The sequence below is a fragment of the Rousettus aegyptiacus genome, unplaced genomic scaffold (assembly GCF_014176215.1).
Source record: "Rousettus aegyptiacus isolate mRouAeg1 unplaced genomic scaffold, mRouAeg1.p scaffold_m13_p_12, whole genome shotgun sequence".
NCBI lineage: Eukaryota > Metazoa > Chordata > Mammalia > Chiroptera > Pteropodidae > Rousettus > Rousettus aegyptiacus.
Window position 1 is genome coordinate 39,655,003 of NW_023416287.1, and position 21,136 is coordinate 39,676,138.

The 21,136-nt window shown below is 51.4% G+C and overlaps 1 protein-coding gene across 3 annotated transcripts; it reads right to left on the bottom strand.

The window, feature by feature from the left end:
• Positions 1 to 111: 111 nt before the first annotated feature.
• Positions 112 to 14,919, bottom strand: KLF15 (Kruppel like factor 15). 3 transcript variants are annotated; one of them, XM_016160551.2, is made up of 3 exons: positions 14,755 to 14,919; positions 9,242 to 10,342; positions 112 to 1,377 (listed from the first exon to the last, which is right to left on the bottom strand). In XM_016160551.2, exons 2-3 carry the CDS (start codon positions 10,315 to 10,317, stop codon positions 1,209 to 1,211), a joined length of 1,245 nt encoding a protein of 414 aa, XP_016016037.2. In that variant the 5' UTR covers positions 10,318 to 10,342; positions 14,755 to 14,919; the 3' UTR covers positions 112 to 1,208. The 3 variants fall into 3 exon arrangements, with proteins under 3 accessions (XP_016016037.2, XP_016016038.2, XP_016016036.2); XM_016160552.2 differs by lacking the exon at positions 14,755 to 14,919 and adding an exon at positions 14,579 to 14,727; XM_016160550.2 differs by lacking the exon at positions 14,755 to 14,919 and adding an exon at positions 11,288 to 13,487.
• Positions 14,920 to 21,136: the final 6,217 nt, after the last annotated feature.

Sequence of the window (21,136 nt, forward strand, 5' to 3'; positions counted from 1 at the left end):
CTTTGTATCCCCCCTCCAGGTACAAACCAAGGTGTCCTGAGACTCAGCCCCCAGAATTGCCCCTATTTCCTTACAGAGTGGAGGAAAACAGCACATGAATGTCGTAGTTATTGAGTTCTTTTTTCCTTTTATTGGCAAAGTAAATATATTTTTATGAAGGACCAAATAAAATATACATAATTGTAACATATGTACACCAGCTTTATAGATTTTCAAAATTTCAAATTTCAAATTTACATAAATGCTGATATGTTATTAAAAGATATTTTATGTAGATGTACCTATGTACAGTTTATTTACATACATTCATAGGATGTGAAATAAACCTGTCAAAACAAGCTAGTTCATTTGATATTAATTTCTAGACAAAAAAAGGAATGCATTTCTAAATCAGGATTGGGGGGTTCTATCTGGTTCTTCTACATGCACTGCAGCTTGCTCCCCTCTCCTCCCAAAGATGACCCTGGAGGCTGGATTTGTCTGGAAACAGGATGAGGGGATGAGCCACGCTGAGTAGAGACGATCCCGGGCCAGCCTACATTTGTCTGCCTGCTCTGCACATTTAACTCAAGCACATGCACTGCCAGCAGCCCCCTCCCCACCACCACCACCAAGGGGGACCTTTTCACCTCAACCCCACAGCTACCCAGAAGCCAGGTCCTGCACCCCTAGCCATTCTGCTCATACCTTCTGGTAGTCAGGCTGAGCAAGGCATCTTGGACAAAGCTACCCACATGCCACAGTGCAGCCCAGGACTTTTGGCCTATTTCCTTCTTCCCAGCGTGGCTCCCTCTGGGAACTGACATTTCAAAACTGTACATTTCATCTTCCTGGGCAATAAGTGCTGGCACTGGCACTGACCCTGGCCCTGGCCCTGGCCCTGGTCCCGGCGGGGAGCCCAGTGGAAGAAGGGCCAGGCCCCCCACAGGCCACTGCAGCAGAGGTGGGCACGCAGGAAGGCACGAAGGCGAAGGCGTGAAGGCACAAACAACAGCCTCCAGGTTGGGGGCTGGGTCGCCCCAAGAGAGGCAGTAGGAGGGGACTCTGGGTTCTGGCCTCCCGGGCCAGCCCCCTTCGCCCTGTACCCACCCCACCCAGGCTTCAGAAGGTGGGATCATAACCTTGTCATGTCCTTCTGAAGGGTGCAAATAAATTATTGCTACAAAATATTGGGGAAATCCGAGGGAGCAGGGTCAGGGTGGGGGGGCTCAGTTGGCAGCTCGTACTGAGCGGCTGCTCCTGGGGAAGCGGTGCACCTTGATGTGCTTGGACAGGTGGTCACTCCGTGCGAACTTCTTCTCGCACACAGGGCACTGGTAGGGCTTCACTCCCGAGTGTGAGCGCCTGTGCCGCGACAGCTCGTCTGAGCGTGAGAACCTACAGGACACTGAGGTCAGCGAGGCTGGCCCTGCCCCCATCCACCCCGTACCCCCCACCCCACCCCTAGGCCAGCTGCAGATCCCCAGGGCTCCGCCAGCCTGGTAGGGTGGCCCTGCAGTGCTTCACTTATCAAACTGCTTCTGAATCCACTGTCCTGGGTCCCTCTCCCCCGTGTTCCCATCGTCCCTTCAGGATAGCAAGAATTGCAAATAAAAGGCTCTACTAGCAAAGAGCGGGCTAACTTCATGCATCAAGGCCTGAGAGCCGCTGGCAAGTATTGGGACAGACTCTCAAGCCTACCAGAGTCCTGACTTACTCTCCACCCACAAACCCCAAACCTCATAGTGTGCAGCGAGAGGACCCTTGTCCTGACTGTGGCTGTGCCTCATGCCCCCACCTTAGGCCAGAACTTGGGGGTTCTGTGGAGGTCTGAACAGAGAAGCCTAACTGGAGGGGAAGACTGAGGCCTGGAAGAGGTATCTCTTTTCTCAGCTCAGCAGGGAGTTCCTGGCTCCTCCTCTCTTTTGCCTCCATTAAAGCAGAGGCAGGGTCCTCAGATTTGTGACCCATCTCACTCCCAGACCCTATTTTCCTGAAAGCTGGGCTCCCTAAGATGTCCCCAAACAAAACTGCAACCCTTGGAGGTACTTCTGAGAGTTTAAATGGTTCCCTTGTTACCTCCCTCTCTTGGCCTCAGCCTGTCCAGAGGCAAGTGCTCCTATAGTCCAGAGGTTGCTGGGAAGGAGCAGTTGCTAATGAGAGAGGTAAGGACTGAGCTAGACCACAAGGCTCAGACAGCTGACACTGACTTCAGGGATTTGAGGCTCTGTCCACCCCATGACCCTGGTCCTGGCAATGAGACCCCACTCCGTACACATACATATACTCTCCTTCTCTGTGCTCCACCTATGCTGGTCTGTCCTTGGTCCTCCTTGCCAGAGGACATTTGCACATACTTCTCCCTCTATCCAGAATGCTTTCCCTTCCCCCTTCTCCTTGCTCCCTCCCACCTATTCCTTAGAGCCCAGCTCAAATATCACTTCCTCAAGAAAGCCCTCCAGGACAGCAGCCCAACCTAAGTTGCCACAGCACAATGCCCCTATCATTGTCACTGCAATTTTAATTTTATTTTCAACGTTTTGATGAATGTCAGTTTGGGTGCCACTGGACCATCAGCTCCATGAGGAAAGACATGTCTGCCTGGTACATGGTAGGTGCCCAGTAAGTGTATTTACATGAAAGAGTAGACACAAGGGGCACCCACAAGCGGATACAGAGCTGTCACAGGGACAGTCCTCTCCAGTCTCAGTGCATGCATGCGCCCACATGTATGCACATGCCACATAGACTCACACATAGATACTCATATGGACACACACTCACATGTGTACACATGCCATATACATGTACATACCATGAACATAGGTGCACTGCATACATGTGCACATGCATGTGTGTATGCATGTGCACTCCATTCCACAGTGCATACATGTATGCACATGCACATATCACACACAGGCATGCACATGCATCTACATGCACACACACAGGAGTACCAGGCCAAAAGCCCCTGACCTGGGGCCACACAGCAAGAGGTAGGGAGGGCGGTACCCCTGGAACAGCTGTCCCCAACCCAGTCTATGGGTAGGGGCGGCTGGCCCACCTCTGGTCTGACTACATGGGTGGAGGCCTCAATCCCACAGCCTACTAAGGAGCAGGAGGACACAGTAGAACAAGCCCCGAGGAAAGCTCAGGTGAGTAGCAGGAGGGCCCGAGCACAGATGGGGAGCCAGGCCAGAAGGACAAACGCTTCAGTCTGGCTCAGGAGCCCTTGGCACTCAGGGCCTTGTCCCCAGAGCATAGTCGGGTTTCTTCCACCTAACATCACAGAGCACCAACTGTATCTGGCACAGAACAGTACTCCCAGCATATTTCTGGAACACAGGAAGACCAATTTGCTCGTTTACCAGATGAGGAAACTGAGGCTCAGAATGATGAGGGCCTGATCCAGGGCCACCAGCAAGATAGCACAGCTGAGGCCAGAGCAAAGGTCCTGGCACAGTTCCCTGCTATGTTCGGCCCACCATGGTGACCACAGGGGCCTGGCTTTATCCACAGAGCCTAGATGGGTGGTGTATGCCACTGGAGCCCCGTGCCAAGGAGGAAGTGACATCAACACACCCTGGCAGAACCTGGACTTGTGATTTCTGGCCAAGGCCACCTGCACAGAGCGTTAAGCACACAGCTTTTGAGCAGGTGGGCCTGCCCAAGGCAGGGGCCAGCAGAAAGCTACAGAAAATGCCATTGGCAGTGCCGGAGCCTTCCCATGCATCAGGCACTGGGGGCACATACACCTTCTGGGGAGCCAGGGTCAGCCCTGTCAGACCGACAATACCACAGCAAGGGCTCAAACAGGACAATGGGCTTGTGGGGGTCACACAGCCAAAGGACGGCAGGATCCGCTCAGGTCCCCACCACACCAGGAGCCCTGCAGGGTCCTGAGCAAACTCAAGAACCACCCTGGGCTTCAGTTTCCTCACTTATACAACAAAAACCTTGGGATTTCTGTCCACCTTTTGGAACTTTTCACAGCGACCCTCTAATCATGGAAACACTAAGGGAGAGCTAGACTTAAGAAGGTGTCCCCACCTCTAAGTCCCCTCCCTGTTGCCTCAGGGTCCTGTAGCCTGAGGGGTCTGTCCCTGGGAAGTGAACCATCAGAAGATTCCTGCTTCACACCCTCACCCACACTGTCCCAAAGGGCAGCTACCAGAGGGGTCTGGGGGCCACATGGGGTGGGACCAAGTGCCTGAAATGCAGCCTCTGTAGGTAGTGAGCTCTGCCGTGTACTGACCAGTGGTGGGCTGTGCAAGCCACCAAGTTCTCTGAGGCTCAGTTTCCCCACCTAGAGATAGGGAAATGACAGATCTGCATCAGGAGACTATAAAAGGCAAAGAGTATTTATAGCAGTGTTTGGCACATGGCAATTATCCAACAATTGTGAGCTCTTGTTACCTGCAAGGAGCTTAGCAAAGGGCCTGGCCCTGGTGAGGTCCTGGAGTGTGTGGGTCATTACTCTGATTCAGGTTGCTGAGGTGCAGGACAGGGAAACACAGGGGTCCAGGTGACTCTGCTGAGCAGCCTATAACATCAGTACCACCACTGGCACACACAGCACTTTTGTGAGAAGACACCCTTCCATTAGCCAGAAAGCCATGATTGTAAATAGTCAAGTCTCAAGGACTACAACAGTAATGGCACCTCCTAGAGTTGTACAGGCCACAACCTGTCCAACCACACTTAGGAGCTCTGCCGACTGCGGGAATGGGGTCAGAGAATGCCTCATTGAGTAGGGATTAGCACTGTCCGGGGCCAAGAGAGTAGGCCAACCCCGGACCACTGGACTTGAATCCTGTCCCTGCCACCTTCTGGCACTGTGGCCTCAGGCCTGTACCTCCCCTTTTCTGGATCTCCTGTGTCCACCAGGGATGAAAACAGTACCTGCCACACAGGGCTGCTGAAAGTTAATATTCATATTAGCTGTAGCAAGAGGGGATTCTTTCTGGACAGAACGGCTTAGCAATTCTGGAACAGGATGTTCTACTGCAGGGAACAAAGGACGCCTGTGTCTGAGAGTGAAATAAGGAAACTTCTAGGAAGGCAGGCAAACAGCCACTTCCCAGACAGTCAGCTCAGAATAGGGAAAGTCTGGTTTCAGCCCCGCCAAGGGTGCAGGAACCATGTTACAAGAGGGAACACTGAGTTCGAGACCAAGAGCAGAAGAAAGTGGAGGCTGGTTACCTGTACAAGTGACAACACGGGGGTGGGAGGGTATGGGGAGGGTCATTGTTCAGCATACAGAAGTTAACAGGGTTGGGCCCAGGACACAGTGCCTGGGTCAGAAGCAGCCTGGTAGGAATAAGAGGAAACTGCTCACCAGGGCCAGTAGGAAGAGGAGAGGTGGCCTTGGGAGTGAGGAGCTCCTCACATAGGGAGGCAAGCAAGCATGCACAGGTGCCACCCCAAAGACCACCCCAAAGACCATAGCAAGTAGAGATCCTCTCAACACTCGAGCAGGCCATCCCCCTACCCCCGCCCCCGTGCTGGAGGCCTGCAGAAGGGGTTGGAGAGAGGGCCTGAGTTTGGGGGGTGGGCCAGATAGTCCAAGGTAAATTCCTGGTTCTGCTACCTACTAGCTATGTGACTGTGGAGAACTTACTTAAATGCCCTGTGCCTCATTTCCTTCTCTGTAAAGTGGGGACAACATACTGATGCCTATCTCATGGACTTATTCAGAGCATTAAAAAAGTTACCAAGTTTGGCACGTTCAGAGCAGTGCCTAGCACACATCAGGAGCTATCATCATCACTGCTGCTGTTGTTAGCTCTTTTCCCCTAGGCCATGGCGTAACACCTGAAAGAGCTGATGGCCTTGTGGGGAGGAGAGGACACCCAGCCATTATAATACCAGGCACACAGGGAGAGAAGATGAGGGGAAAGCCAGCCTGTACCTGCAGGCGTCTCCAGGCTGGAGAGGCATGCCTGCCAAATTGCTCCCAGGGTCAGGATGCGGTTGAGGTGCTGTCTGTTGCTGCATCCAGAACCACACTTGCTAGTGCTGTCCCTGCGGGCTTTCTGGGCCTCAGTTTTCCCCTCTGTAAAATACAAACTAGTCCCTGTTCGTTCCAAGGCTATTGTAAGACCTCAGTGAGCTAATACTTGTGATGTGTGAGGAATAAAGCAGGGACCATCATAAGACCAACTATAGCCACCACTAATGGGAAAGCACTGGAGACAGAGGGCACAGAGAAGACTGAGGCCCAAATGGGAACCTGTCCTGTGGAGGGGAGGTCAGTGAGCAGATTGTGCAGGCCCGTGGACCAGAATGAGAAGTTTGAATAGGAATTTAAGCATACCAAAGTACACATAAAGGCCAGAGTAGCCTGAGGAGGTAATGAGTTCCCATGGCAGAAGGTATGCAAGCAAGTGTGGGGATTTGTGGAGGGGATTCCAACTCTTAGAACCTTAGAATAGAGCCTAGCATACAGATGACAATGACACCTCATTGTCATCATCATTATTGCTCCTCCGTCCTATTCAGGTCAAGCTGCCCCAAAGCTGGGTCTGTACTCCTGCCCGACTATTGCAAGGGCACCCTCCACTCTTGACCCTCGGTTGAAGGCCAATGCTACTTTTAAGTAACATGCATATCTCATGTACATCCCCAGGGGTTCAGGATCTTTGAAGGCCAACTGGGGACTCTCAAATCCTCAGTAGGTACCCTTGGCTCCTAGGGCCTCTGCCATGTGTGGCCTCACCAAAGCCAGACCCCATTCTGAAAGACCTTGGAAGAAGCTGGGAATGCCCTTTGAAGCCCTAGGAGTGGCCGGAGACAGGAATGGCTCCACGGTCAACTCTATAAGGACCTCACCACGCCAGGCACCCACCATGCCTTTCCCTGCCAAGTGGGTCCTGAGCAAGATGACCAGGGCCAGGACTTAAGACAGTGGCAGAGGTGAATCCCCTACACAAACCCCACTCTTGTTTCCACACCTCCTGCCATGGGGAACTCATTACCTCCTGAGGCCAGCATATCAGGAGCTGAATCTGCCTCCCTAAGACATACTCTGGGCTGAGGGTCCCATCTGCTCTCTAGGACAGCCTGGAAGAAGCCAGGGCCCCTCCTCCCTGGGGAGTGGGCCAAGTGGGCAGCTTTCGCCAAGGACCACATCCTTCTTCTCTGTGGCCCCACCTATCCCTACCCCAATCGGAGGGACCACTTGCCAACTGTGAGCAACAGCCAGGGGACAGTGCCCAGGAAGATGAGTTCATCATGAGAGTCGGACTGGTGCTCTGCCAAGCCACCTGCCCAATCTCTCCCTAGCCCTACCCCCCACCAAAAGGAGAATGTATCCAAAAGGAGTCCCTGTGAGTCTAGGGGTACCTCTGAGATGGGGTACCACCCATGTGAAGGCTGGGCAGAACACCTTCCTTTCTCTGACTATAACCTTGTATGAGAATGATAATACCACTGATGAGAAATGGGTGCTGCTGAGCACCTCTGGCCCTGTTAGGGAGAGGTAGTAAGCAGGCCCTCTACAGATGAGGAAACTGAGACTTGGGCACGGGGACCACTCCAAGGGCACACTATAAGTTAGAGGCTGACCAGGACTGGGCTTTCTGACTACTGCTACCAGCAGCACCTCACCCAAGTCATCTCAATGCCCCTCCGTTCTGCAGCTGAGCACTTGCCTCTAAGGCCCCATGTTTCTCTAGGCTTCTCTCCACCCCAAACTCTGACCACCCAACACTGCACACCTGCTACTATGCCAGGCCTTACAAGCTTCCCTGCAAGTTCACCTGTTACCACAGGGCCCACTTGGCAGACTGCAGCACAAGGCTCGGAGAGGCATGCAACACAAGTACTGACACCCAGCCTTATGAGGCTAGGGCACGGGCTCTCGCAGAAGCCCTGCAGGTCTGCTGATGGGCACTTTCGGGTCACTGGAGGTAAAGGATGCCCTCACTCAGGAAAAGCCTTCATAATCCAAGATGCTCTTTGGAACAAGTGCCTTCCCTGGCCAGCTCAGTGCTCCATGGAAAGGGGCTGCCAGCATCACATCAAACATTCTAGGCACAGCTCCCGTCATGGGCCAGCCAGAACTCCAGGAGTGGCGCTGTCCATCCTTGGACCAACTCTCACGTGCTCTCACCTGAGAGTCTGGTCAAAAAACCAAAGCTGCAAATGGCCCCACGTGCCACACCAACACAGACACACAAGAATGAATAAGGTACACCGACACATATGGTCATGTAGCACATGGGTACACATATGAAGGAAGCAAGATGCACACACATGTGCCCACATACAGCTACAGCCGCTTGCAAGATCTGGTTCTGCACAGACAAGCATGCCATGTCACTCTCTCACACACTCACACATGTAGCAGCAGCCACAGTAGCAAAGCCCAGGAATGTGCCAGTAGCATAAGCCACCCTCCCAGGCAGGCTGGATATTCCAGTGAGGTGGGTGTCCTAAACTGGGGCGAGCCCAGCTGTAATGTACCTGAGCATTTGTGCTCCTGGCCAGCTGCTTGATTTTCAGGAAAAGGTGGACATGCACCCAGGGCCCAGGGGAGGGTGATCCATGGGGGTTTCATCTAGCTGTGCAGCCCTCGTCTGGGTAACCCCGGCAAGAGCCCTGTCCTTTGAGAGTTAGTTTCTCCCCCTGTGCCACGTAGAGTAGAGCCTGGAAGGAGTCTTCCACCTTTGGGTTAGCACTCCAGCCAGGTCCTCCCTTGTGGTTGGTCTTTGCAGCTTCTAAAATACACCTCCAGCCTCCCAGTGGGGAGCAAGGGCCAGGCCCAGCTCGCACACTCAAAACCATTTCTAAATGAAGCTGGTCCCTCTGATTAGGGAACAGGATTTTCAGGATGTGACTGTTCTTATACGACCCGCTGGGTTCAAATCCCATTTACAAAGTAGTGTGACTTTGGGCAAGTTACTTAGCCAGTCTGAGCCTCAGTTCGCTCAAGAGTAAGATGGGAGTACTTACCCTGTAGGGTACTACAAGGCACAGGGAACAGTGTACACAGTGGTAGTCCCATTGGGCACACAGCCCATGCCCCAGCATTCTCAACTGTGCTTGTTATGACTATGAGAGCCCTTCTGCCCTGCCTCAGGCCCTGGAGACCAACTGGTTTGGCTTTAGTAATCAGGAGGGACAAGGAAACCTGCCCACCCCTCTCCACTTCCTAATCAGCCTCATCTAAGAGTGGAGAACTCGGCCTTGGCCACACATCTAGGGGAGCAGAGATGAATGGGCTGCACTCACCACCCAGCCTGTCACCCGCCATACTGACCTCCAGCCGCAGCCTGGCCACGTGCAGGCAAAGGGCTTCTCGCCTGTGTGCCTTCTCAGGTGGGCCTTGAGATGGCTGCTTTTGGTGTACATCTTGCTGCAGCCAGGGAAAGTACACTTGTGCATTTTGATCAGTTCTGCTGCTGGATTCTTGGGAAATTTCTGGCCCATGAGGAGGCCAGTGGGGCCAGGCCCCAGAGGTCCTGACCCAATGGGCTTGGCAGCAATGGGCACAGGGGCGATGCGCACAAACTTGGAGGGCAGGTTCAAGTTTGAGGTGGGTACCACCTGAGGCAGGAGTGCAAAGGTCTGCCCTTGGATGTTGACCAGGAGCTGGGCTACCTTTACACTCTCCAGGGTCTGCCCAGGGGAGGCAGACTCTGTGCCTGATTCCTGCTTCACCTGCACAGGTTGGATCTGCAGCAGCAAGGGGATAGGGCCTTCAGATGCAGGCCCCACATCTGGACCCTGGGTGTCACTTGCACTGGCACCACCCAGAAGGGGAGCACAGCGTTCTCTCCCACCAGACCCAGGATGGAGATGGCTTCTGTGTGGCCCAGCTGACAGCTGGCTACAGGCCCCCAAGTCCTTGCTGTTGTTCTCTGGGACCTCCTTGACTCCCGGCTCCATGTTCTCTTCCAGAAACTCTTCTATCTCATCGAGTGTGGGCTGGAAGGGCCTTGGGACATCATTGGGGTCACCCACAGGAAACTCAGGGAAGCAGAAATGCTCCCCTTTCACAGGTGCTGGTGCCCTTCGCCAGGCCTCCCAGGCCACAGGGCCACTGCTGGCTCCAGTGCCACTGCTGCTACCACTGCCCAGTGTAGCCTGGGACAGCAGGAAGTCCAAGATGTTGTCTTGGCCCTCAGTGCCCGGGCCACTACTATAGCAGGAGCAGAGGACTTGTGAGTCAGGGCTGGCACAGGAACAGAGGCTAGAGGCATCGCTGTCATCTTCTGAGAGGGGTGAGGGCAGCATGTGGTATGCCTGCCCACCTGCCAGCCTATCTCTCAGATAACCAACCGGGCACTTCAGTGACGAGAAGTTCTCGTCCACTGGAAGCAAGTGATCCACCATGCTGGCCTGGCTGAGCGGTTGGTAGCTGTGGAAAAGAACAGGGGAGGGCCAGTCAGGAGGACAGCACACTTACCTGCCAGCTCATGGGCCTGTGCCCCACCACCACAACCTGCCCATAGCCTCCCAATGCCAAATGCCTGGATCCTGCCTCAATCTGTCCCTCAAGAGATCTCCGTCTGCAAGAGTGTTTTCCGAAATTGCACCACCTGTTTGCAAGAGTGCTCTCCAAGCCCATTGCACAACCTGGGGCACTTTTGCTTTCAAACAGATTTTCCAGAACAATTCTGGGAAAGAACATGCATGTGCCTGTGAATGATTTGAGTGCAAGTGCATGTAAGTGAGAAAGCGCATATGTGAGTAAGTTCTCTGCACCTCAAAACAGCCAAGGCTAGAGAACCCTGTCCATTGGAGTCATTGCATTTCTGAGGCAACCTGACCTCAGCTTCATTCCTGTTGAGTCACTGGAGGGGGGAAGAAAATGGCCATTTGCCCTCTGACCCTTGTGTTGTTAGGGCTTGGGTAAGGTTGCCAGATTGAGCAAATAAATATAGAGGCTGCCCAGTTAAATGTGAATTTCAGATTTAAAAAATGAACAACTTTTAGCATAAGTATTCTTAAATTTTGGATAGAACAGCTCATATTAAAAATTATTTTATCCGAGATTCAAATTTAACTGGACAATCTATAATTTAATCAAGCCAAGTCTAGTTTGTGGCAAAAAATTAAAGACCCAGTGCGCCTGCCCTGGAAGGCCCTATTTCTCCATCTAAAGGGGGCAGTTATCCTCCCTCCAGCTTTCAGACCCCTCTGGGCTTGACTGCCTCCTCTGTGAACGGGGCAAGCAGGACAAGCCTGAACAAATGGACACCTTACTGAGGCTCTACCATTGGGTGGAGAAGGCCCTGCCCAGGGGGAGAACTCAGGAGAACAGAGGTGGACCCAGAACCCAGATTGCTGTCATAGTTCTTACCTCATGTGACTTCACAACCACCTAGTGAGCTGGTAGAGAAGGCCCCCTTGGCCCGCACCCAAGGAGCACTCACCACCTCGAGATGGCCCAGCTAACTCCAGTCTCCCCACTAGACCATGCTCTTCATGAGGGCAGGCTGGGCTGTATGGTGTTCACTGTGTCCCCAGTTCCCAGTGTGGCAGTTGGTACCCAGGAGGGGCTCAGAGAATGTTAACCGAAAGGGGAAAGCTGTGTCCTCTGAAGGCCATGCTAGGTACAGTGTCCAAAGAGTCAACAGTGTCAGGCTGTGACAGAGCTACCTCTGTGGACCTTTGTCCCCACCCAGTGACCACGGCTGGGTGTTTACTGAGGTTGGGGAAGGGTATGTTCTGTACCTGAAGCCAGAGATTCTCTGCTGCCTGGCATCACCTCTGTACCTGCCCCAGTGCTCTGTCTCCAGGACCACTCCTGGGACTGCTACCCAGCACTGCCCCGTGGGTAGAGACCTCCCAAGGCCGGGATTATCATCAGCTTTGCCCTTGGGCAACTCCTGGTTCGCCCCCAAATCTCAGTTTCCCCATCTGTTCCATGCCTCCTGTGGCCAAAGGACCTTTGACCTCAGTTCCCCACTCATCTGGGAAGCTTCACAGAGCTCCAGGAAACAAGGCAAGGTGAATGTCCTTGGGAAGTATACACTCCCCAGTGTAGTTTTGCCAGAACATTTGGCTTTTAAATATTCGGCTATGGACTTAGAACTGGGATTTTTAAAATACACGCTATTCATCAAATCGGGTTCTAGAAGGAATGAGAAAGTACCAGATAATGTAAAGAGCAATGAGGCTGGGCAGAGCCCACACTTGGTCCAAGGCCTCCTCCACCCTCGTCACTGGCCCTCTGAGCAGTGGGCTCTGCTCTTGCGCCTGCAATTTATCTGCTGGATGACCCTAAGCAAGGAGCACAATGTCTTCATGTCTGTCGTAGTCTGTTGAATGTGGATGCTGCTAACAGTGCCTTGTTCCTAGGTTGTAAGAGTCTAATGCGCTAACGCATGCTGAACACTTATTACAGGGCTGGCATGCATGCAAGCACTGGTCAGTACCAGCAATTAGGATTAGCCTACAAATGGGGGAATAAGTGGTCTTTCTGCCTCTCTGCTGTGATGCTAAGGAACCCAGGAAAAGGCCATGACTGGTGGTAAGAGGCAGATCGGGTCACGCAATGCGACTTAAAACTCTTCCCTACAATGAGATCACCAACTGAATAGTCCATAATATCAAGGAATTACTGTTAAAATTTTTAAGTGTGATGATGCTATTATGGCGGGAGTCTTTTTAAAGAAGGCCTTCCTTTTCCAGATATAAACTAAGATATTCACAGAAGAAATGATATAAAAAAGAGTGATGGAAATAAGTACAGTAGGATGGGGTGAGAAGAAACCTCCTATAGTTTCCCAATGAAATGTGACGCAGCCTCCTCCCAGCACCCAGCACCTGGGCCCTACCCATCTCTCCCAGACCTCTTTCATCTGCTCCACTCCGCACTAGCTGCACACCAAGTTCACCAGCTTCATGAGCCTCAAGCCACTACTCTGGCTAGTCTCTCTCTATGGATCCCTCTTCCCTTCACCAGCCTCCCTCCTCCTGGGAGTACTGTATTTATATCTCAGCCTAGAAGTCACTGCCCCACCCCAGAGAGGGGGATGGGGGACTTCCCCTGACAGCCCTCCATTATATCATCCTACAGTATATTCTTCCTAGCAGCTGCCACTGAGAGGGGGTGGGGAGGTGGGGGGAGATTCAGTTATGTGTTTATGTACTTTATTTTCTGTCTACCTCCTCACCAAAATATAAGCTGTTCTGACTATTAGGTTTGCCTCTATATTCAAGTCTAAAACAGAACCCTGTAGAATTTGCTGATGGGCTGGGTGAAAGGTGCTGCTATGGAAATCGAAAAAGGGAGTAAGGGAGTGAGGAGTGGAATGAGACCTAGAAGAGAATCACCAGGGTCAGGCAGCAAGGTCTTAATGTAGGGCTGAGTGGCCTAGACTGGACGCCGAGGCACTGAGAACCTAAAAGGGGCACTGGCATCAGAGAGAGAACACATCAGGAGCCGGCTCTGGCCCCTAAAACACAGCAGCACGTGGCACGGCAAGGGGTGCAGCCTGCAGGGGGAGGGGACGCACTGTTCTGGGCTCTGTCCCTCCCCTCCCCCCCCCTGCCCCGGCAGGCGACCAGACTCCGCCCTCCCAACCCCCCCACCCCCGGCCGGCCTGCTGTTTATCCTCCCGGGGACACAACGGCTGCAGGAACAACATGTAATTGATAACAAGCCCAGCTCCGGCCAAGGGTTTGCCATTGGGTCAGCGTGCAAATCACGGGGGTGGCGGACGCCCTTCAAAATAAGAGTCTCTGCTACCCGTGCCTCCAGCAGACCCAAAAGTGGCCAAGCCCCGGCGTCATGACACCTGTAGGGAGTCCGGAGAGCCCCACGAACCACCCAGTCCTTTGCGGGGTATTTGAGGGCTCAGGTGTTTGGTGATTTTTGTCACACACATGCCCATCCCCCCCAAAGACTGGGCGAGAAAACGGCTCCTCTGTGCTCTCCCCTAAGAGGGGGAAGAGGTTCCTTAGGGAACGCTACATTGGAGAGGGGAGAGGGAACCCGCCTCTCCTCTGTGCCATCTACCCCCACTACCCCCCCACCCAAATCGCCGACAACCCTCGGTCATAGCTCTGCTAATGATCAGTCGAACCGGCCAGGGGACTCTGAGTGGGGAATCGGAGTATGAGACGTGTGAACGGTGTGGGTGTGCGCGAAGGGGTGTGAGTTCATGTCGTGTGACTGCGTGTGAGGGGCGTGATGCGCGGCGGCCAGAGTGGTTGTGCTGGAAGGTGTCCGCGACGTACTCGCGTGTGGAGCCGGTGTAGGTGCCCACGCGCGTGTGGGAACTGCATGGGAAAGGAAGGCGTGGGCAGCCCCACTATGCCTTCGGCTCTAGCCTCCTCCACCCGAGGCCGCGGCTGCTGACCGACAGTAACCCCTCCACCACAGGCCCTCCTTCTGTTCCCCGCCTCCCCAGCCCCGGCCGGCGGATCTGTCCGCCTAGCCGCTCCTCTTGCCAGGCCCCACCGAGCGCCCACCATATGGAAGGGCAGGCCTGTAAGGCAGGCAGGGACACACGCGGCCAGGCGCCCAGGAGGCGGCCCGGACCTGTGCGAGGAAAGTGCCGGTGGGCAAATGCGGCGGCGAGGGGGGGGGGTGTCACTTTCCCACGGGCTTGGCCGACCGCCCCTGCCCCCCTTGGCGTCTCACCCTGCTCCTCCGACATTTCCTCGGACACTTGCTCAGAGCCTGGGACAGCCGCGCGGGCGCCCAGCCACACGCCCAGAAGGCAGCCAGCGCCAACCCCCCACCCCGGTCCGGCCCAGTTCACTGGGTGCCCGGGGCCGCGTCCACGCGGCGGTCCGGCCTGGCTGCGTCTCTCCCACCTGAACTTGGCGCACGCCCGGCCCGCGGCCAGGCACCGGTGGTCCTGAGGCCCAGCGGGCTGGGCTGGGAAAAGTGGCCTGGCTCCCGGTCCGGCGGCGGCCGCGGGCCGAGCCGCGGGTGCTGCGCTCGCTCACTCGCCCGCTGGCCCGCGGGTCGCTGCGGCGGAGCAATCGCCCGCCTCGGCTCGCTGGGCTCTGGCTCCCGGCGGCTCACGTGATGCCTCCGGCGCAGGCGAAGGCTCGCAGGAGGCTCGGCCCCGGTCGCGCGCCCCATTGGCCCGCGCCGCGCGTCACGCGCCCCGCTCCTCCCTCGGCCCCGCCCCCGGCTGCAAGGGTCTCAGTGCCGCCGGCGCCTCCGGGTTTCTAAGCCACAAGCGCCGCAGGCCCCGCGGGGGGCCAGCAGCCACCTCCCATCTTCCCCTAGCCATAGCCTTGGAGTCACAGCGTACGCGGGATTCCGCGTCTAAAGCTCGGTCCCCACTTGAGAAAGTGAGACAAGCCTCGGGACCTAAGAAAAGCCCCGAGGTCGCCGGAAATGCGGTACACGGGGAGGCGTGGGGCAGCCCTGGCCAGGTATGCCCTCCATCCCCATTCTCACCTGCAGCCTGGTACCGGCCGCTGCGTCTCCCGGTTGAGTGCCAGATAAAGTAGGGGGTTTGCCTTGGGAAACGTATTTTTGGAGAAATATGGTACGGTCTTATAGCTGAGCAATCACAGTTACCCTTGGGAAAGTGCGCGCTTGCAGCCCTACTGACACCCTGCCCCAAATCAATGACACCCCGGTTCGGGCACTTTCCTGAGGACTGAGCAGTGCTTCACAATGTACAAAGGTGTTCACAGACTGCTGTAATCTGCAGCAGTCCCAGGAAGCCTTCTCATTCCACTCAGGTAGAACGAAGCTCAGTGATTTGCCCAAGAGAAACACGTGAGTTGAGAGTGCCAGGCACACTGCTATGCCCTTTAACCCACACTACTGTTGGATCCTCTCTCAACCATTTTACAAATGAATAAACAGACCCTAAGGGACCACTGGGTCCTCCCAGGGTCACACTGCTGGTAAGGCGAGAAGAGGGGGTGATGAGGCAGGGAGGACATCTTCCAGACAGCCCGGGAAAACTTAGCTCCTTCTATTGAGCTCACATCCTTTCCCCCACTGGCCTGGGAGGTAGAGCCTGTCCCCTGCTCCTCTCTGAGAGCACTGTTAGAGCTGGGACTGGTAGCTAGGATTCTCTGGTATGCTGTGGGTCTGGGCTCCTAAGTCCATGCCAGTGCACATCCCCTCGATCCTAGGGCCCTCCCTGTACACCTAGTCAGTGCCAGGGATGCAGCTCCTGCTGACACCAGGAGCCATACCTGGGTTTGACCTGAGGGTTTAGAGGAGACTCATGTTGAGGACAAGGATAGTGATGAAGGCTTGGCACTGTCTGAACCTTACTGCAGCCTGGCCAGCATTGACAAAACAGGTGGAATTCACCCGTTTTTACAGAAGAAAAGACAATGGTCTGGAGGGTTCAGTGACTCATTGTCTTATCTCTGTGCAGATGGGAACTGGGCACATCCTTAGCACTTCTCCATCCGCCCTACCTACCATTGGTCCTTCGCTCCTCACATATTTTAGCCCAATGTTCCCCATCACCTGAGTAAAAGCCACACTGAAACATCAGGAGCTTGGAAACAAAGATGCATCCATAGCAGCTTAACACACAAGGAAGCTTCAGCATATGGCTGGTCAGAAACTGAGGAACAGAGAAAGATAAATACTAAACATGGAATCTAAACAAAACAAAACAAAACAAAACAAAAAACACATAGCAAACAAACTCATAGAAAAATAGATCAGATTTGTGGCTACCAGAAGTGGGGGAAGGGGGAGGGGGAATTGGAGTAAGGTGGTCAAAAAGTACAAACATCCAGTTACTAGATACATAAGTACTAAGGATGTAATGTACAACAAGATGTCTACAGCTAAATACTGCTGTATGGAATACAGGAAAGCTGTTAAATCATAAGTTGTTTTCACAAGGAAACAATTTTTTTTTTTGCTTTTTATTATATCTATATGAGATGATGGATGCTAACTAAATTTACTGAGGTAATCATTTCACAATATACATAAGTCAAACAATTATATTTCTTAAACTTATAGAATGATGTATGTAAATTATATCTCAATAAAACTGAGGGAAAACACTGAAGAATAGCCAAGACGCTCCTGTTACAGAGTCAGATCATGTCCCTTCTTGATTCAAAACATTCCAGTGGCTCCCACCTGACTACAGCCTGTAATGCCTTACAGGATCCGGCCCCCATTACTTCTCTGGCCTTATCCTTTATTCTTCTCATTATTCCAGCCTCATTGGCCACCTTGTGGTTCCTTCGACACACCAGGTACACAATCCCACCTCAGGACCTTTGGACTCATTGTTCCTGCTACCTGTATAATCTCTTCCCCCACATATTACATGGCTCTATAACCTCCCTCAGGATTTTATTTTATACTTACTATTAAAATTTATGACAGAGACCTTAACCTGGAGAGCAGTCAGGAGGGGCTGTGAGAGGAGCTATCACACCTTTGTCATCATGAGACCCCTACAGGAAGAACTCTATTTACAACAGAGCTCTATGGTTATAACAGCCCCTCCCCTTAACTTTCTAAACCTTCTGTAAAGTACTTCCTCTGTCTTTGTACACATGGCTCATCATGTCTGCACGTACATGATTCCAATCCTTTCTTTTTCCTGAATAAATCCTTTTAGTGACAGAATACCTAGTTGACTTTTGTTTCATGGTCAACATTTTTGGGGTCCCTCTGGTATCCAGAGAAGTAACCTTGACAGCTTTAGAGCAGGTGAGCAACCAGCAGCTGGTACCCCACAGAGTCCACTGTGGGCTCACTGCTTTCTGGCTTGGAGGCTTAGCTCGTTCTTCTGGAATCCAGCTATTGATATTGCATTCTGAAGCTCTCCAGGCTTTGTTCTGGAACTGTTTAGGGAATTTTTTGTTGTTGTTGCTGTTGTTGTTAAAGGGCCTTGCTTGTTAGTTTGTGTGTTTGTGAGCTCAGCTGACACTTTGGCCTGACTACCCCAAGGCGCTAGGCTGCTTCACCAAGCTGCACTAGCTTCCTGACAGATTCGATCTGGAACCGGGAAACTGAGGCTAGGCTTTGGTCTGATTCTGGAACTAGACTGCTCTGTTGGGAAGCTCTGTCTCATCAGCCTTTGACTTTTCTCTTTTGAGATCTGGCTATCCAACTGGAACTGGCTTTTTAACTTTGACCTGACCCCTCTGTGATCAGGCTGTTCTAGAATGAGACTGGCTGGTATCTAACCTGCAGTTTGCTCAAGCTATTTAGGCCATTTTGAGCCCTTGCTCTAGAGAAAATTCTCTAAAAAATGGGATCTCAGTTATCTAAATATTTCAAGACCGTCCCTCCTTCAGGGTCTCCAGTTGAAATCATGTTTAAAAGCCACAGTCGCACTTCATGTGCATATTTAACTAAATGGGCAGATCTGGTTGAAAGTAATTCAGAATATCAACGGCCGCCCTGGGGAACTTTTGAAATTCCCAAACTTACTTTTCTTAAAATCTAATTGGACAATATTAGTACTGAAACTGGCAAAGAGGAATGGAATGCCTATTTCAAGTGCTATTTTGAGGCTCCCAAACGGTACTAAGAATCCGAAGTTGCCTCTTTGCAAAATAAAGTTTTAGAATTAACTGAGGCTACTGAACTTTTAAAGAGAGAAAAGATGGCTTGTGAAGCTTCATGATCTTCACCTCCGTGCTGTCTTGCCTTTCTCCCTCAACTTTGTTTTAAGCTGCATCTCAGAAGCCACATGGCTTTCCACTATCTGGCTTCCTTCTCTCATCTTTGGTGCCATCTTCCTCTGAACTTTCACTTCCTTCTCCTCCGAACATATCAGTAACTGTCCCTTTAAAGTTAAGCCCTCCGAGGATCCCAATGGACCTCAAGTTTTATATGTGCTCCCTGGACTAAAGCTGAATTACAAGCCATACTTAAAGAATTCTCTAAGGTAACTGAGGATCCTCACATATTTGCTGCCGAGTTTGATATAGTTATTCAGAACTATCAGCCTGGGCTTTCTGATTTATGGCAGCTAATTTATATGTTAGTTGGTGGAGGCCAGCCACAACATTGGTTTGGAATTGCTCAATGGGAACATCCCAGGAGGGATTTAGACAAACCTCTAATTTTTGGAAAGAAGCTAGAGGACTTCTCGAGAACTTCCCTGAGCATTTACAGAAGCTTTTCCAAAGCCTGTTGATTGGAGTGAAATTCAGACTTGCTTATAAAAATCTGAGAAATCTGTTTACAACTATTATAATTGACTTCAGATTGTGTATTAGGAAAATTCTTGTCTTCCTTCAGATTTGATAACACTAAAGTGACCTTCAATAAACCTTTGTTGACTAATGGACTGAACTGCGCTCTTTACCTTTTAGATAAAAGGACCAGGATGAAATGGGAAACCATGTCCACCCAGATTTGGTTAATTCAGCCAATCAGCTTGCTTGTGCTCTACATGAGCTGCCTAGAAGATTGGCAGAATGTTGAATTTCCAGCCCTAACAAATGAAGGTCCCTCCCTATACAAAACCAAATGTCTCCTAGCTTCTGCTATCATTGCAAAGAGCAAGAACATTAAGAAAGGGAGTGTCACAAATTTCAGCGCTTCAGGTACCCCTCAGCCTTTTCACCAGCCTTCCTGAGGTCTCCTAATCCCCAATGACAGGCTCCAAGGAACTATAGGGCTTTTCCCAATTCGTCCCTCTTAATCAGTTTGGAGAAATTTTTCTTCAAATTGGTGATGACTCTCAATGTCCTTATGACACTAGCACCTGCTGTGGAGTACTAAAACAGTTCAAATAGTATGAATTTCAAATGAACCTCAGCAGGTTCCTGTCTTTGAACTGATCCTTTTTTGGTTAGGCTCTTTGAGAGTTTTCACCTTTTTCTCCTTAGTTCCTCTGACTTGTTCATTTATTAAGGCGAGACTTCCTAGAGAAGTATCATTGCAGAATTTCTTCCTCCCAAAAGGGGAAAATAATCCTAGAATTTAACAGTAGTTATCAAAATAACAGATTATGTGAACTAAATAACCTTTCAACATCTTTTATTTATTTTATCTTTGATAGCACTGTAGCTGAATTCCGGGAGCACTGATCAATTGTCTCCACTGGATCAATTGTTGTCCTTTGTGTACCTCCTATCAAGATTCAAATAGATCCTTCAAAACCCCTTCCCAGAATTTATCAATACCCCATAAGTAAAGAGGCTCTTAAAGGTATAAAGTCCATAATAGAACATTACACAATTCAGAACCTGTAATACTGTAACACTTACAATTTATCTGAGAGAAAACCAAAGGAAAAGGGAGAAGGTTTTTCCAGGACCTTTAAATAATAAACTACATCATTATCCCTCAACATCTTGTTGTTTCTAACACTCGTACACTACTAACATCCATTTCAACTGGAAGTAAATTCTCTACTGTAATGGATTTATGCCTTGCATTCTTTAGAATTCCAGTTGATGAAGCTGGCCAATACGTTTTTTGCCTTCACTTGGGAAGCAGAACGATTTACCTAGACAGTAATGTCTCACGGTTTTATGAAGAGCCTTTCTTATTTCTCACAAATTCTTAAGGCTGATTTGGAGATAAACTTCCCTAAAGGTTCTACTTTGTTAAAATATGTGGAAGACTTGCTTCTTCACTCTTTCTCTAAGGTTTCTTCAAAAGACGACAGCATCTACCTGTTAGAATTTTTGGCTTTCCAGGGGCATAAGGTCTCTAAAGAAATATTGCAGTTTGTCTAAACTCGCGTTTGATATTTGGTACATCTGATATTGGAACAAGCATTGCACCTGGATCCAGATTGGCTTCATGGTGTCCTAAGTTTTCCAAGGCCCAAAACTAAGCATCAACTTCAAAGCTTTCTTGGACTAGTCGACCGTTGCCGAAGTTGGATCCCACATATCTCTCTTTTGAAAAACCTCTGTATATTTTACTAAAGAATGACAGTCTTGATCCAATTTTATGAGGGGAGAGAGAGAGAGAGATAGAGAGAGAGAATATGCCATTGTGGTACTCACCCCAAAACATGGGCCCTGAGGGTATTATAGTCAGCAGCTGGACCCTGTGGCATAGGGATATCCCTTCACTCACCTTAGAGGTATTATTGTCACTGTACTTTTGGTTAAGGCCACAAATGAAATTGTTGTGGGATTCTCTTTAACTGTATTTGTACCCCATGCAGTAGAAGCCCTCCTGAATTCTCATGACACCCATAATCTGCAGTTAGTTGCCTGGCTTCCTGTAAAGTCTTTTTGTTAACTGATCCTCACATCATTCTTTCAT

Excerpts from the sequence above, each read along its gene's own strand:
- KLF15 (XM_016160550.2), bottom strand. Across the intron at positions 1,378-9,241 it reads TGGCCAGGCTGCGGCTGGAG|GTTCTCACGCTCAGACGAGC; the intron begins GTCAGTATGGCG and ends AGTGTCCTGTAG.